General features: G+C 40.0%; 1 protein-coding gene across 2 annotated transcripts in view; it reads right to left on the bottom strand.

Moving 5' to 3' along the window:
• AFF2 (ALF transcription elongation factor 2) overlaps window positions 1-18,785 on the bottom strand; it is a 403,259-nt gene that overhangs the window by 101,540 nt on the left and 282,934 nt on the right. For both annotated transcript variants that reach the window (XM_054040357.1, XM_054040358.1), the window contains exon 8: window positions 4,798-4,849. In XM_054040357.1, the coding sequence (XP_053896332.1) occupies window positions 4,798-4,849 (52 nt within the window). The remainder of the gene's footprint in view (window positions 1-4,797; window positions 4,850-18,785) is intronic.

Below are 18,785 nucleotides of genomic sequence, written 5' to 3'. Positions count from 1 at the left end.
TTTCTTTGTATTTATAATCCCACAGCCAATCTGAAACTATTGGGTAATGGGAACATTCTCTGCAAAGTAACAATATCCTAGTGATGCATGCACCAAAATTCTGTTCAATGACAGTACTGTAACAGTTTAAAATCCAGGCAACTGCTTAAGTTAAATATAATGATTCTACTCAATAATACATTAAGCAGATGTTTACCTGGCGTTATGCATTTGTGCCATAAATATCTATTGGGTTGGTCAGCGTGCATATTAAAAACCACTGGAATTGGTCAAATTGTAGATAATGTAAAACTTTAAAGACGGCAATTTTAATAAAACTGTCAATACAATTTTCTCTGTGAAAACATTTGAGACTGATTGTGTTGCTTATATTGAAAGAGAAACACAAGGTCTATATCTTTAGATCTTTTATTGAACTGTGAGCACAGCATCAATAACTGCTTCTCAGCTGTAAATGAAAATTGATTCCAGATCTAACCCCTCATCTTCTGTGTTCCTTTAATCCCAAATCACCCGCAATGGAAAGCAAAAGAATCAGCGTTATGCGTAAGTGACACACAAAGCACGTGTCCCCTGCTCTGTTCTAAGGTGACTGCACTGATGATGGTGCTTCCCCCAAAATGTTAGCAGGAGATTTAGGAGATAACTGTAGCTTTTCAAATGGTGGCCCATAAAGCAATGTGATGAATTCTGCACCTGGCTTGGAGCAACTTGCTCCTGCTTCATCACAATGATCGATATGGTTCATAGATTCATAGGATTTTTAGGTCAGAAGGGACTGTTAAGATCATCTAGTCTGACTTCCTGAATAACACAGGCCAAAGAACTTCACTCAGTAATTTCTGTATTGAGCCCACAACTTCTGTAGCTTTTAAGAAAGATATCCTGTCTGGACTTAAAGATAGCAAGTGATAGAAAAACCACCTCATTCCTAGGGAAGGGGTTCCAATAGTTAATTACCCTGACTGTTAAAAATGTGCACTTTATTTCTAGTGCCTTATTTCTAGTGTGAATTTTTCTAGCTTCATCTTCCAGCCTATCTTAACTACTGTCAGAAATCAATTCCCCCTGTTGGTATTTGTTGACTATGGGCAAGTCACCTCTTAACCTTCTCTTGGATAAACTAAATAGATTAAGCTTCTTAAGTCTCTCACTATAAGGTATATTTTCTAGATTTCAAATAATTCTTAGCTCTCTTTTCTGAACCCTTTCCAAATTTTCAATATTCTTTTCAAAGTGTGGATGCCAGAACCGGGCACAGAATTCCAGTAATGGTCTCACTGACACTTGATGCAGAGGTAATATTACTCTGCTTATACATCCAAGAATTGTGTTCACCCTCTTAGTTATAGCATTGCACTGGGAACTTGTGTTTAGTTGGTTCCTCCCAACTAAAGTGTGTGTGTGTGAAACAAAAGGAAGAACCTGATTGGCAGGTGGAAAAAGCAGGATGCAGTTCAGATTTTGGGTTTGGACCCTACTCTAGTTATAACATTGATTGCAAATATTTGTGCTGGCTGGGAAGCACTAGATAGCTTGGGACTGGAAGCACTAGATAGCTCAGCAAATCAGTCTAACATTATTTACTTTTGTTTGAGAAAAATCAGTAAATGGTACATTTTTGCACCCGTAAACCTGCACTTGGCCTATGTTACAAGCTTCATAAAGTAGAAAAATGGTGATTTTGGAGTACAGGGTAAATCTGAAAGGTAAAATATAAGAGAGGAGACAGAATACAAAGATATTGGAAAAACTGCTAAGGTGCTTTCAAACTGAGATTTTCATCTTTTCTCTCTCAGTTATGGTATGCACATGTGTATATCTGAATTTCAAGCATCATTTGACTGTAAACTCTTACGTTAAAAAATTAGTTTTGTAACTCAGTGCCCCACAGCTGAACGTTTGGTATCTTAGAATTTGTATATTGCGATAGTCTCATTCTAGCTCTCATGAATGATCATTTTATATATTCCAGGAAACAGTATTTTGCATTTGAACATGCCATAATTGTTTTGTTAGTGTTTATGTATCTGACCAGTACATCTGATCAATGGTTTGTTTGTTTTTAAAAGAAACACGATCAAAACTTGTAAAGTGTGAAAGAATCCAACAAGTGAACTTTTGACTGCTACAACAGAGCTCTACTCCGCTTGCCCAGGTCTCAATGTGGGATGCAATCTGTGACAAAGATCCAAAATGAAGGACATGCACAAGTTATTAATCCAGGAGACTTAATATGGGATTCCTTCCTTTAATATATTCAATGCTTTTTATTCCTTCCATTTCATGATCTTCTATTTCCGATGTAACTAAAAGTGAGGGCCTGCACATTTGGGTGGAATGCTGGAAATGAGCAATGCCCCTTGAAACAAAGGACAATTGAGAGAGCTTTTCCTTTCCAGATAGATTATTTTTGATACCTGATTGAAGAGTGCACTCTTGGAATACCTAAATATGCAGTAAAGCATCTGTTTTTTAAAAGATACTTGGGATTTCTCAGAAGGTTTGAACCTCCTGCCTAGTGTGAAAACAGGGTCAATGCTAAACAGGAACTCTCTTGAATATGTATTGTAGAACCTTAAGAAACCATATGAATGTTCCTTACTGTGTCTCCTTCTTCTCTTTGAACCTGGTGTTGCCAATGGCATTACTAGAAAGTGACACCTGGATTTTTAATGCAATGATATTAGTGTAAGACTCACAGTTTCCTTGTTTTTCTGAAAGACATTAAGGTTATATCCAAACTCCATCACAGTTGATGGAAGTCTTTTCATTCACTTCAGTGGGCTTTGAATCAGGCCCTTACTCACTTCAGCGCCTGATTCTGCTCTCACGGTTGCTGGTGTGAACACAGAGTAACTCCACTGACGTCAGCGGAGTAACACCAGTATGAAACTGGTGTGAGGTCAGAATCAGGCCCTGAGTATGTGTCTGCTTGCTGTTATTCTAGTTTTGAACTGGTACTGACATTGCCAAATAGATTACATTGGGCCTCTCATTATAAATATTACATTTTCAATCAAGCAGTAAACTTGTTAGTCAGACAAGCTGCACAAGATTATACAACTCTTCATTGCATACATGTAGGTTTTTAATCCTTCAATTTGTGAGTGCTTGACATTGGGTTTCTGTGTTAGAAAATGCTGACTTGTACAATCCAGGTGCCAATGGACACTACAAAATATATATTTCTTGGCATGCCCAGGAGGAGGAAATGGGAGGGGTAGTGGTAAAATTCAGGTAGTTTGAAGAATGAATGAGAGCGCTCAGTTAAAAGCAACATTTCTGAAGCTGTAGGTAAACAGACATCCCAAAGAAGGTTTGCATCATTCCCTTTTCATATTCCTAATGATCAGCTGGACACTGTGAGAGTGACTTATCAAGGAAGAAAGTAAGAATTCACACACAATACAACATTCCACATCATAACAATTATGGCAACAAAATTGAAAATTTGCTTTACTGTTTTATGACCTAAGAATGATACGGGGCCAAATTCATCCTTGGTTGAACTCCATTGTCTTCACTGAAATTATACCAGGGACGAATTTGGCCCAAGGTGTCTAGACTTTCTTATTAAAAATGCTGAAAAGATGCAGGCCCTCCATTTTATTTCTCAGCAGTAACTGTAAATATTTATAATGCAGAATGGAAGAAAGGACAAGGTATCAGCAAGTTTTCTGCAAATGCTTTTTCACTAATGTCCCCTCTAGGCTGAAAGACGTCTGCTATTGATTCACAGCCAGGTCCTGCTGCTGTACCTCTGGGAAACGGGAGTGTATCACTAATATTTATATTAGGATTAATGATTGTGGGCTCTAAACCCTTTGTTCAGTGGCTGGAACAAAAGTTCCGCGGTTCTCCACTGCTTTGTACTGACTACAGTCATTGATATCAGTGCAAAGAGAGTGTAAAGTGGGTGCAAACCATTACTTCTGGTAGGAGTGAGTGGAGAATTCTGATTTGGGAGCATTTTACAACCCTTTGCACAGGTGTAAACAGCGACCCAAACTGGGTGCAAGGCCGTGGAGTCAAGATGATTAACTGGTGAACTAAAACAAAGGCTAAGAGGACATGTCTCCCCTTGAAAATTATTCCTGAATAACTCCATGGGTAGACACTCTTAGACCTGGTCTACATAACAGGGTTAGGTTGCCATAAACTGCCTTACGTTGACTTAGCTGTGGAAGTGTCTTCACTTAAATTTGGCTCTTGCTGACATAAGTGCCTCTATATGCCAATTTAGTAACACCACCTCCCTGAGCATCGTAGAGTCAGTCAATGTAATTAGGTCAACACAGTGTCAGTGTAGACACTGGGTTATTACTGGCATTCAGGAGCTGTCCCACAATGCCCCATATGGACAATACAATTGAGGATGCGCCCCGCTGAGCCAACAGGCCAAGTGTGCATACACACAAGCGATTTAATAACTGATGTGGTGATATTCTGATAGAAGTTAGGTTGACATAATCTTGTAGTGTAGTCATGGCCGTATTCTGGAATAGGAGTACCTTGTTCCTGTTAAACTTAATCCACTTTCAAAGTGAATTAAACTGGAACAAGGTACTCTTATTTTGGAGTAAGAGTGTCAAAACGTGACACTATTCATAATCAGTTTTTGGGAATAGCTATTCCACAATAATTCAATGTGTAGGCAAGCCTTGTGGTGATGGATTGGGAGAAGTTTACCCAGGAATGGATTTGATACAGATATAATAAAATAATATGCAACCACATTCAACTGATGAAGATATTGTCAGATACGTATGTTATATGCACACGTCAGAATTTTACCTGTTCGTGGTCATCTTCATCACTGCTGAGTTTTAGATCATCTTCAAGCATTCTAAAAAATAATAATAATCCATAATTACATTTAATGAACTAATTTTATAAATTATAGGCCAAATCTAACCCTCAGTGAAGTCAGTGAAAAAACTCCCAGTGAGTTCTACTGCAGCAGAATCAGGATCTATAAAAGGAAATTGTGAGTACACTATGACCACCTTTTTATGTGAATAAAGGCAAGGATGGACTACTTTGAAAATCACTCCATCACAAATGCTTACAATTAGCCCCTCTTTCATGTCCTCTTCTACCTGCTGATTGGCCCATAGTGTGTAGCTTACCATAAATGGGTATTTCTAGATTGGGAGAGTGGAGTTAAAGTAAGAGGAAGCACAGCTTCTCTCCTTTGCTGGAAACAGAAAAAGGGCTTCCCGTTCTTCTTGATTTAGACTGCTGCCCCATATCTTTCTTGGCTGCTGATTTGAGGATCCACCAGGCAGGGGATTGTGAATTGGGAATACTAGGAGGAGCTGGTGCCTGTTTGAAGAATTTCTGGGTCTTCCAGCATTCCTATCAGGAGGTACAGTAGTATCGGAGGGAAAGACAGGAGTCTTCCGTGCTAGGAATCTCCTCTACACGGTCTCTCTTCTACAGGGGAATCTGTCACACCACTGTTCCCTGTTCCCTCTACAGGACAAGGGGAAGGAAGAGACCATGGACTATAAGGTGGATAGAAAGCTGGCTAGATCGTCGGGCTCAGTGGGTAGTGATCAACGGCTCCATGTCTAGTTGGAAGCCGGTTTCAAGCGGAGTGCCCTAAGGGTCGGTCCTGGGGCCGGTTTTGTTCAATATCTTCATTAATGATCTGGAGGATGGCATGGACTGCACTCTCAGCAAGTTTGCAGATGACACTAAACTAGGAGGAGTGGTAGATATGCTGGAGGGTAGGGATAGGTTACAGAGGGACCTAGACAAATTAGAGGATTGGGCCAAAAGAAACCTGATGAGGTTCAACAAGGACAAGTGCAGAGTCCTGCACTTAGGACAGAAGAATCTCATTCACTGTTACAGACTAGGGACCGAATGGCTAAGAAGCAGTTCTGCAGAAAAGGACCTAGGGGTTACAGTGGATGAGAAGCTGGATATGAGTCAACAATATGTGCCCTTGTTGCCAAGAAGGCTAACAGCATTTTGGGCTGTATAAGTAGGGGATCTGCCAGCAGATCGAGGGACATGATCATTCCCCTCTATTCGACATTGGTGAGGCCTCATCTGGAGTACTGTGTCCGGTTTTGGGCCCCACACTACAAGGATGTGGAAAAATTGGAAAGAGTCCAGCGGAGGGCAACAAAAATGATTAGGGGGCTGGAGCACATGACTTATGAATAGAGGCTGAGGGAACTGGGATTGTTTAGTCTGCAGAAGAGAAGAATGAGGGGGGATTTGCTAGCTGCTTTCAACTACCTGAAAGGGGTTCCAAAGAGGATGGATCTAGACTGTTCTCAGTGATACCTGATGACAGAACAAGGAGTAATGGTCTCAAGTTGCAGTGGGGGAGGTTTAGGTTGGATATTAGGAAAAACTTTTTCACTAGGAGGGTGGTGAAGCACTGGAATGGGATACCTAGGAAGGTGGTGGAATCTCCTTCCTTAGAGGTTTTTAAGGTCAGGCTTGACAAAACCCTGGCTGGGATGATTTAGTTGGGAATTGGTCCTGGTTTGAGCAGCGGGTTGAACTAGATGACCTCCTGAGGTCCCTTCCAACCCTGATATTCTATGATTCTATGCTGCCCCAGCTCTCTCCCCATTTTGAAAGGGGAAGTGATGAAAAATGTATACTACTATATTACTACCTATTTTATACAACAGCTCTCTTTTGATAAATCTGTACATTTTTAAAGTGCAGGAATAAGATATTTCCACATGTTTTGGAAAAGAGACCATTTTTACCTGCTTTTACATCAGTCTAGATTCCTCCATTTCTAGATGACCACAGAATAAGAGTGGGGAACCACCAAGTATATGCGCCTATTCAACTACCCATACCTACACTGTGTGAGTGGCAATGGGCCTTCTTGGGAACACAAACTCCTTTAGGCTACATTTCTTCTGTTACCACAGTCTCTTTTCTACACCAAATCCCTCTATCACTAGATGATGGAACAACGTATCAGCATGCATCATCAAGACCTCTCATGCTACCCACTGAAATTGATGAGCTTCCCCTGTCCTATTTTGATCCCCTTCCGCCTCTGCAGGAGACTTGCAAATTGCAATTACGGATTCCTTTTCATGTTGATGAAGACTGGAGTCTATGAATTTTTACTGTTAGCCTTTAAATAACCGTAACAATCAATGAGTGTTTTGTCTGGATGACCTTTTGTTTGAAGACTACCGGTAAATCATGGCTCCCTACAAGGGGACAGTATTCCAGCTGGTCAAATATCAGCCCTCTCCAAACCCTGCTGGTGCTTTTAAAAGAGAAAGTGTAAGGAGAACTTTAACTGGCTAGTAAGTCATCTGTCTTTTAGTGACCTCTGTTGTCGGGCAGCTCAGTGGTTACAAAGTATCTGGACATGAAACTACTAGTCATTAACCTCTTGATAAATGTCAGATGCCTCCTTGTAAAATGTGAGCTCATAGAAGTAAGTCTAAGGTACGGATAAGGAATCTTTTCCTCCAAAACTAAGAAATCTGCAGGAAATATTAATCTTTAGAGGGCTAGATTTTAGTGATGAATGGGAACTTTTTATGTTGTTTATCTAGCAGACACATTCATTTGTTTCTACAGTGGCACTGCCTGGTGCACCATTCACGACAACAAATCACTGCAGCTTGATCTATCCATAGCCCTTAACTGCATCATCCGAGTTCATTATATACTCTTGAGGACAATGCACCCAGAATTATAAGATCACCTTAATGTGTGGATACATCTTTGTGCTTCTTAATTCTAATTCAATCCTAAATTCCTCTTCTAAAACCTACATATCACTTAAATATGCAAAGCATTCTGCCTCTTTAAAGCAGCACCGGTAGATAATGTGCTCTGTAGTATTTAAAACAAAATACAGAGCTAAGAAAAAGAAGGCAAGGGACCTTTACATGATTTAAGCCTAAAGGGTTATTTCTTTCTTTCTAGCCATTGCACTTTTTTCCCTTTTGTTACATGTTAAATTTCTTCTTGACATATTCTGTTGAAGGAAACCAAAAGGATAAAAGAAATTCTGTATTAGACAAATGAAAAGAAGCAAGTATAAAAAGATAAATGAATATACCTACGAAACAGTCTTGTAAAATGGCTGATTAATAACTGTCCTTATAAAGCATGTTACAGACATTTTCTAACAGTACAGTAAGCAGCAGGTATGTTTATATTGAATATTGAAAAATATAAATTTGATATAAAATATGATGATTAGTAGGAAGGACAACTGTTGGAGTTGGTTTCAGATAAACTAAATCTGCAGGATTTATGAGTTCCCATCAAGAGACTAATGGATGTTTAGAAGACTAGAGAGAGGGAAAAAATTGGATTGGGGTATTTGTTTAGCGGGTCCAAGCTTATCACTTGGAGTATATAATTCTTCTTAGCCTGGTCTGCTACATGAGGAATATGTCATCACATTCAGTTACACAACTCAAAGGTTAAACAACCAAACCACACCGCTACTAAAATGCATCATCCTGTAGTGGCAGATGGAATAATTAGGGAGAAACTGAATATGGTACCAACAATAAATATATGGCAAAGCAAAAAGTGAGGGAAGAAATTCAAAAATATACAGTATGCATAAATGAAAGTGAAATGTTCAAGAGTTCAGAAAGCCTCCTCCCAGAGGATATTAGTTAGAAGGAGGTAATATTTTACAGAAAGTGGAGGACTTAGACATTCTTCAACTATTTTAAAATGTGCTTAATATTCTGGAGAAGTGGGTCATGGTGGCTTGCACATTTAATGCTTCTATTAACTCCCATTTATAAGCAAGTGGCATCTGATCACTCTCAAGGCCCAATAAGGGCTTTTAAAGATTGCCAGCAATCCTAATCCAAGGTGACTGTTTCATAATCATCGTACCTAGAGAAGTAACACATTTCAGCCTCAAAGCCCTGAGCCGCAAGAGCTCTGTATCTACAGTACTTTCCAACACTGTCTGTATGGTCTGAACTTGAAATTGAGTCCTCTTGAGAGACAGCTACGTGTAAGTATGCATATATGATCTATATGGAACTATGTAACTGTTAAATTTAAGAACACCTTGTCTTGAGATTACAGAATGAATTCCTTGGTAATATCATCCCAGCTGTTAATAAAAGGCAATTCAGTGGATATATTAAAGTTATAATGAACACAGTCAATGAGGGTAAATCAAAAAGAAAACAGTCTGTATCAGAAAGCTATCTCCGGAGGTGTTACAAATTCATTTCATTTCCTATTCTTCTCTGACCTAATCGACATTATTGTTGAATATACATGTACTTGTTTGTCTTTTCATCCATAGCTAATGCATAACACCACTTTAGGGAAAGTGTGGGATTAAGAAGGATTTTTGATCTCATTATTAGAGCAGTGCCATTTACAGAGCAACAGTTAAGGCTGTGTCAGCATATTCATTATATTTTCAGAGGTTTATAATTTGGGATGTGAATTTGCTGCAGCCTGAAATGTGGTGACAAAGAAACACATTTATCCCTGGGGCAAACTGGTGTAATTCTCCTTGACTGACTACTACACTTGCTTATTCCAGAGATGAATCTGCTCCAAGAGCAGGCTTTTTATGCATTAGAAACTTAGATAGAAAGGGGGTGGAATGAAGGTTTTATTGGCATGAGTTTGGGAGGGCCACACCACTGACGATTGACAAAAACTTTATTATTTTGAGGATGCAGTAAGTTGACTTAGGCCTTAGTGGACTCTTTGAAAAACGGTATGGATTGAAAGTGAGGCTGTCCTAAAACAATTTTGGAGGGATATATGATTTTGGTACAGTGAGCTGGATCATTACTGTTTCTTTGCTGCTCCTGGTGCTTTTCTCAAGGATCTAGCAACCAGAACGAGAAACACGTGTGCACTGAAAATAGACATGAACAAAGAACACTCTTTCTGGTCAGTACTTGTAGATGCCGTCAAAGAATTCTGAGTCCCACCAGGCTCGTTTTTGTTCCAAAAGAGGATTGTGTTCCAAACTCCACCCTCTCCCCGGCACTCAGTACAGCGTTGCGCAGGGATGAATTTGGGAGTCAGGTCACTACATCCCAGTAGTTTACGTATGCTCAATTAAAAAGGAACAAACCGTTTTAACCTTTCATTCATGCAATAAGTGATGGAAAAAATGTCAACCAAGCGGACATGAAGGAATAAGATAAAAGACCATCGCTGAACCTGGACTGCAACTCATTGCACTGCTAACAAACCCAAGGGAATGCAGGAACGGAGCCAATTCTAAAGCCATCACTATCATAAACATTGACTTCATGAAATGTTTTGTGCACCTCAGACCTGTAGGTTTGGGCACTTGCCAACAGGGTGACCAGACGACCCAATATTATTCCGACCATCCCAATATTAAGGGTTTTGTCTTATACAGGCAACTATTCCCCCCTTACACTCCAGGCCCGATTTTTCATATTTGCTATCTGGTCACCCTACTTGCAAATGAGCAAGTAAAAGTTTTATTGAGGAAAGATGAGATTATTATCCATAAAAAGTACAATCACCAGATACCTCATTTTCAATAAATTCACATACCATTTTAATAGAAGCTTTAGAATTCTCGAAAGGGATACTGTCATAGCTGACAGGCCAAAAATATTATTTATCCATCTAGGCTGTGGGCTTGACCCAAAGCCCAAGGAAGTCACTGGGAGTCTTCATTTACTCCAGGGAGCTTTGGATCAGGACCTAAATCTATTTTTTGGCTGTGCATACCTCTTATCACTGAAATATCTAAATATTTTATGGATAATTTAGCTCTGGGACCCGGATCCTCAAAGGGATTTAGGCACCTAAGTCACATTAATTTCAATGGGAGTTTAGGCACCTAAATACTTTTGAGTATCTGGGCCCAGGTCCCTAGTGGATGTCATGGAGCACTCCTTTCCTCCCTTCTCTGGTTTTATGAAGCTGTATTTGGGGTATATATATTTTTAAAATAACAAACCATTCTGACTATGGAAACAAAGCTTGATCCAAGAGGATGTTCTTGCAACACACCAAATTCTGTTCCTCCTTACTTAGTCTGGGCTCAATTCTCCACTGTGGCTAAGCTCCACTTGGATGTAGTGTGTGTGTGTGTGTGTGTGGGGGGGGGGGGGACAGGGTGCCAGTTTCAGCTCCCTGATTCCTAGCTGCCCAGAAAATTAGCTCTTACTTTTGCCAAGCTGGCAATTATAAAATATACACTCATTTGGATCACACAATTGCCTACAAGTGTGCAGTTTTTTTCTGTGCGATGACAGCACACACATGTGCATGAATCAAGCACATACAGGTATGATGTTCTTTTCCCCATCAGCCTTGGCTCTGGTTGTCATGCTGGCAGGCGAGGTGTCAACACATACCAAGATCCCAGGCCACACCGAACACTGACAAATGCATTGCTGGAAACCAGGCTGACTCACCTGTGTGTTGGGATTGCTAAAACAGATGCTCAGGTGATAAAAATGTGTTTAGTGTTTAGACTTGATGAAACGCTTGTAGGATGCTGCATGTACTGATCTCACTTATAATGTCTGTAGCCCATGGTATAAGATTACATTGAGTAATTGCAGTGTAGACCTCTGTAATTGTGTAACTCGAACAGGAAAGAAGCATTAATTAGTGTAAAGTGCAGCTCTGCACAAGAAGGCCCACTGAAACCAAATGAGCCATTGTGAAACATCAAGGACAAAGACTTTGTGGATTGTCTCCTCTCCATCCTCAACACCCATGAAGAAGAGACAGGTGCTGAAACTTGTTCCGTCTGTTTGAACTGTCGGGGAAGGGAATAAAAATGCCTGACCAGAAGGAACTGTATCACTGTACTGCTTGAAATTTGGAGAGGACAATATTTCCAAGCATAAGCAAGGGATCGCTAGACTGCTTAGCTTGGGTTAGCCCTAAAGGAAATATAGCATTTGCATATTACAGCAGCTTCTATTATCTTTTGAAACCTATGATTGTAACTCATTTGTGTGTGTATGTTTACCTGCTTTAACCTTGTAAATAACTCTGTTATTTCTTTTTCATAGTTAATACATCTTTAGTTAGTTTATTGTAGGATTGGCTATAAGCATTGTATTTGGTGAAAGATCTAAGTTACAATTGACCTGGGGTAACTGACATTGGTATGTCGGGAATCAATTGGTATGTCGGGAATTGAAATGGACAAGATTCCGGCTCTCTGAAATGCTAACAAAAAATTGGATTACTGCAAATGGACTTGTACTCTGAGAGACTGTGACTGCCAGCGTAACAAGGAGGCCACATTTTTGACCACCATCCTTGGGATTGTCTCCTTAAAGGGGTAGTGTTTATAGCTAAAACAAGGCAGAATAGGACAGAGAAAGACGAGATCGTGCACAGAGATATAAAAAGCAGGGGAAAGAGCTGATAAAGAAAAGTGATGGCAGGCAGAGAAAGTGTATAAATGAGTTGGGAGTCTTCAAAAGAAAACAGTTCCCTCTTGCTTTCTCTTTACACTGATACAAATGGATCTATTCTGTGGGTTTTAGATACGGAAACATACACTAGCACCCTGCAACTATTTATTCTCTTTAGTATTAGAGAGACAGCTTGGAATGTCACACCAAATTTCACTTGTGATGTTTAATAAGACTTAAATCCGGAACAGGCAGGAATCAAATCCATGTCTTTGAGGTGAAAAAAAGCAGCGCATTACCATCCTGTGGTATAAAGCCCTTATTAACGCTACAGTCCAGTGTTTTCTGGAATACCTAGTTGTGGAGAACACATATGAATACTGACTAGCAAGAAGATGTTACCTTTTCCACCTCTGAACTTTCACTGAATTGGTCCCATCAGTTCAACATAATCTAAACTGCATTTACCCTGTGGACATTATACTGAACTTGTTTTTCATTTTCCTGATGCATTTCTCTGTATTATATTAGACTTTTCAGAGAGTGGTAACTCAAGTTATCATGCAAATGACAAACTGAATAATGGAACTCAGATGTATTTCAAGAATATGTTGCACACACTGCAGCACAATTTTATCATTTATCAGGGGGTTTGTGTGTATGTGTGCGAGAGAAAACATCTAACAATATATTTCCCCAGAGAAGTTCATAAAACAATGGACAAAAAGGTTGGGAAAATGAAAACAAATGGTAGCGTAATTCCAAAGGAAAAAGAGGATGTTTTGTTTTAAAATATCCCATCTATAAATCTTGAGATTTGATATTCATCCTCCTGCTGAAATGTGCAAGTCATTTTTAAAATATTTCCTCTGAGATCATCCAAAAGTTATGGTAACTCCCCCCACTCCCGCCATCCTCAAAACCCCCCCAGACCCTTAAAATGTTAAATGGAATTTACAAGCACCATTTAACCGGATATTCATGACCACTTTTCAACAACTGTATAGATACCTCAATATATTTTATTAATTTTCCCTTCTCGTTGTCTGCCATTTTCCCCCAGTTCTCACTGGTGACCATGGGCTAGTTCCTGCCAACTCTTACTCTCTTGAGTAGCCTTTACTCATGTAAGTAGTCTCATTGGCCTGAATGGGACTACTTACATGAAAAAAAGGCTAGTGGCTTGATTAATGGATCAAGTGCTCATTCTCCAGCCTGGTGGTTTAGTAAGGTATCTCCAGTGAAGTCTCATGTGTTAGCCAAAAGGAAATGCTATGGACAATAAGACTAGTTGGCCTCTTCCCTCTCACAGGAGACTGAATACATTAGCCTCATAACACTGTCAGCCTCCCCGCAATCCAACTGATGGAGAAAGATGTCTTGCTAAGAAACACTCCATTTTGTGTTGTCACACTCAGTCTGCCTTAGTGTTTCTGGCACCATATCAGTAATTAGTGTAATTACAGCTGGTGAGAGAGAAGTAACCCCTGTGGTTATCTATTAGATACCTCACAATCAGAGAGTGCACTTCATTACTCATCTCTCCATATCATCTTCTAATTCCAAAAGGATTAAGCAAAATGAATTCTTTCAGTAGAAGAATTTCTTTATCTAGCCCTCCATTAATCTCCATGTATAAAAAGCTCTTCAAGGCAACTAAACTATTAAGTTGCTACTAAGTGCATTATAACTACTGCTCTGTTGACAGGCATTTTGTTTTTCATTAAAGTTGAGAGAGAGAGAGAGAGAGAGAGAGAAGAGAACTGAGGTAAATGGGGAGGAGGAAGGAAGAACCTATTCCAGGTTTTTACCTACATGTTGCCTTGAACAATATTATAGCAAATCTAATAACTTACAGGTTGATCTCCAAATAAAAGGCCAAATCCTGTTCTCAAAGTCAATTCCCATTGGAACAGAAGCAGGTTTGGGCCCAAATGTTTAAATTACAAGTAAACATTTTGCCTACATTAAAGAAAGCAATTGTTTTTTACAAGTACAGTTGAGGTGATGTTTTAATAATAATAATGCGCTCCTTGCTGGAAATAATGCGCTCCTTGCTGGAAATTTAATAGTACATAGGTACAATAAGGCAAACTGCACTGTGAGCTTCTCACTTGCTGTACAATCGGTGATTGGAACCCTGCCCTCTGAGTCTGGCAAGCCCAAATATGAGACATCATAATGGTAAAAAATGTGGGACTTAATAAAAAGAACAGAGCAGGAAGATTATGATGTGGGATTAATATCATTTTCAAAAACCTCTAGTTTTATGACTCGGCGTGTTGATGTATACAGTTTATAGCAATAAAAGCAAGAACATAATGTCTGTTTGAGGCTTGGATAATGAATGATGAGGAACAACCTCGAGGTCTACTCTGGAACTGTATTCATCTATGGAGAAAAGAGGATCACAGTTTGTTCCCACTCTTATTTTAACGTGGCTAATCATGCCAAACTTTTCCAGTATGCACAAAGTGTCCATCTCCCTTCCCCTTCATCCCTCCACTCTACTCCCTAGACATTTCCTTGGTAATGGTGTCCTCCTCTCAAACACACCTCCACAAAAAACAAACAAACAAACAAAAAAAAAAAAAACAGTTGCCCCCCAGGCACCATCCAGCTCAGAAAAAATGGCAGATCCCCCAACACATACATTCCAAAACAGAGAATCCAAAGTGGGAACCATTCCAGAATAGCTTACTGTCCAATAGCTTTGCTCGTCAATTTCCCCATATAGACAAGGTCTAAAAGGCCACTAAGGAAAATCCAGTTGTCATAGGAAGGGCCCACTTATATCGGTTTGGATTCTGCTACTAATCAAGGGCAGTCTATAGCCCAGAATGCATTTTGTGAAACACACTCAACTCCATTACATTCTGAATGAAAAACATCTTCTAATTTAGCCATATTTGATAAAACTATGCCTCAACCAAAGCACCAGTATTTTCTCAGGCAACCCAGCCGTGACATGGCCTATCTATAGACAAAGGCTTTGGGAATTTAGTTAAACAATGATTGATAATTCCAGAGCAAGTTGCAAAGGTGATGTTAAAAAATTCACATCAGATAAGATATTTAAAAGATTTTTCTCCACGGGAAATAAATAGCGTAAGACTGGCTCATCTATCCAATGCTCTATAATGTACATGGAAGTGCATTCATTTTACTCATTGACTATATTCTTTTATTTTATTCCTTTTTTAATCTTCAGGTGAAGTGAGCCCTTCAAGAAGATGTTTGATGAGCTGTCAGTACCAGAATGACATTCACAAATCTTTTGCTGTTTTCCTCTTAGATAGACTCATCTCATATCTGAAGAGCTGGGCTCTTTTGTTTCTGTATATTGGAAATGGGTTTTCTCTGCTAAATCTTAAACTTCAGTATTGTGGTCTGGAGTGGAAACAGCTTTTGAGTGTTCATTAGTTTCTTTTACATTGATGCATTTCTTGCAAGTCTGAGATATTTTTTTTTAAAAATACAACATTGTTTTTGCTCTTTGAATTATTTGCCACTACAAAATGCTCCCTACTGACATTTAGGCATGTTAAATGTTGTAGAGAGAGACTATGCTTCAGTAGTAGTAGTAATAATAATAATAATAATAATAATATTTCACTCTTATTTAGCACTTTTTCCTCAGTAGATCTCAAAGTGCTTTACAAAGGAGATAGAGGGTGATATGCATTCCACCCACCTAAAGCTTGAGTTATGAGGCTCCAGGCAGGTGAAGAAGTTAAATCCACCACCCAGTATGGGACAAGGCTGCAGGGCAGCACACCCTCACCTCACTTGGTGCTATTCTAGTTTGTGGGCTGACAGCAGCTGCAGACCTGCCAGGTAGTTGTGTGTGATGTTGGGACCAGCATGGATCCTTTGGCCATCCACTCTAGCTCACTCAGGGGGGCTAGCAAGTAGATTCTTGATGCATGTAGGATGCACCCCTGTGTAGCCTTCCACTGGTGGCTCCCCGGCATAGCACCTATGGCAGAGACTAGGGGAGGATGACGGCCTTGCATTGGCACTTCCACGAGATGAATAAATTCCACCTTCAATGCACAATTACAAAGAAGGATGAATTTTAAGAGTGAGAAGAAATCACAGAGCAAATTGTGAAGCAGCAAATCAGAGCAGCCACCTGGACCTTGGTGATCAAGCTCCGAACATCAAGCAAAGAAATGGTGAAAGCATAACTCATTCCCAACAATTCACAAGAGTCCTATTAGTCCCCTGCTCACAAACCTGGTTTTCCTCCTTAAACTCTCTTAGCTGTACCAAGGAGTGACCACATCCTGGCTACAATTAACACAACATTCTACTTTCCTTTGCAAGCGCTTTGAACTGAGTTTGTGGCCAATACGGGCTTGTGCACGAGAAGCAGAAGGGCGAACGAACAACTCCAAAAAAGGTCAGTGCTCAGCTTTTGTTCTTCACTGCAAAGACATCATCTGACTCAAGTTCCCAGCACTGCAGTGGGGGAGGATGCCCAGCCACACACTTCCAGTGAGTTTTTGGAATCAGCCTTCCTAGATTAAGCAGGGAAAGCAAACTCATTTCCGTAACTATCAAACCCACTGGAACTTGGGTTTTTTGCAACTTTCATTCAAATGTGGACACTATCAGGATCATGCTCTGCTCGAGAAGACCATGACAAAAGGAGCAGAAAGAGGGCAAAGATTAAAATCCAATGCAAAGGAGGGTGAAAAAGTAGACAAGAGAGAGTGGCAGAGTGGGGAAGACTGCACAGGGAGAGGGAGAAAATTGCTAATGGAAAACTAAATATATACCTATGTCTTTCAGTAGGATACCAACTTGTGGCAGCTTAAATTTGGGGGGAAGGGGAAAGGTGAGGTTGTTGGGGGTATCCTCTACTCCTGACACAAAGCAGAGCCTTCCTTTAGACTAGAAAAACAGATGTATTTTTTAATTGAATCTTGAAAAATAGTGTATTTCAATTATAGGCTTTGCCAACCTGCATAATTTTTGCAAACTCTGAAATACATTCAAGAAGGCCTCCAAACCAAGGTTTCCCCAGCCCCCTTGCAGAAAGGATCAAACTCAAGGAAAACCTCCAAAGTTTCCCGCACACATTCCAGGTTACTTAGAGCCCAAATATGCTGGGTATGTTAAATAATTCACTCTGATTGTATCCTAACAAATTCATGTTGAGTAAAGGAATGAAAATAAATAAAGACTCTGTGACAGCAATCTCAAGCTGTTGGGTTTCTGAATCACGGGGGACAATTTGTCCTCCAGAATGAATTGCTGGGGACAAGCTGTCCTGTAACCCAATAAAGAGGCTTAGATGGTTCATTTCAGTGCTAATGGACAATCACTCCATAAAACTGCATAAAACACCTGTATTCTGGTCCAGAGGGAAGACTGAAGGTGTTTAAAACAGGCTGCTAGGGCCAGGTCTTTTTCAATCACAGATATTGAACAGGGAATATTACTAAGCCTTATTCTGGTCCTGAAACAAGTGTAGGGTTGGGGTAGAATGGGGGTTATAGCTTTAGTGTTAATGACTGTTTATGTAGAGTAAAGTGACATTCGTGTCCTAGAGCATACTTTAAAACGTTACATTGAACATGTTGTTCAAAAGGAAAATTAAAATGGGAGGTGTAGTTCCACACTAGACCACTGAGAGGAGCTGTTCATTGAGAGTCCCATCAGGAAGCGCAGCAGTGTCACTGTGGAGGAAGGAGCGTGATATGGGGCAAGAATAAGGCGTGAGAGGCAGGGGCTGGTGAGAATGTGGGAGAGATGACTGGGGCTTTCGCCATGACTGGGGGACTTTACACCTTTATTGGGTCAACTGCTGGAAAGTGACTGAAGCCCAGTGCAAAAGGGGCTGGAGGGTCCAGGACTAATCAAGGTTGGTGAACGATTTGTACAGACAGAAGAGTGCTGCCTATGGGAGTTAAGACCAGGAGAAAGAAATGCAAGGGGCTGTTTCCGTCTTATTGCATTAAAGTCTGTGTTCCGGGGTTGCATGGTCCCTCAACCCTCCCTTCCATCCAGATCGAACACAAGCACCCCTGCATCGGAATGGGTCATCGTTGTCAAGATAAATGGATCTTCAATAATAGTTTTGGATCAATTTTTAAATATAAAAGCCAGAGAATTTATCCATGGACAGACAAAAAGAAAATAAAAGGAATAAACTACTGAAATTATTTTCAAATCTGCATGATTTATAATGCTTTGTGTAGGCACGATGGAAAACAAGCAACAGGTCCGATCCTGCAAGCACTTACTCAGCGAACAGTCCTTGTTCATGCAAGCAATCTCTGTCAAGCTTGGGTCCAAAAACAATGACACGACACCACTGGTGCATATAATTACTCTAAGATAAACAGATATGAATAATTGCACATAATTTCCAAGCATTTCCTTTCACTTATAATGCAAAAAGAA

The sequence above is a fragment of the Malaclemys terrapin genome, chromosome 9, assembly GCF_027887155.1.
Source record: "Malaclemys terrapin pileata isolate rMalTer1 chromosome 9, rMalTer1.hap1, whole genome shotgun sequence".
NCBI lineage: Eukaryota > Metazoa > Chordata > Testudines > Emydidae > Malaclemys > Malaclemys terrapin.
This window is presented reverse-complemented; position numbering and strand designations above follow the sequence as displayed.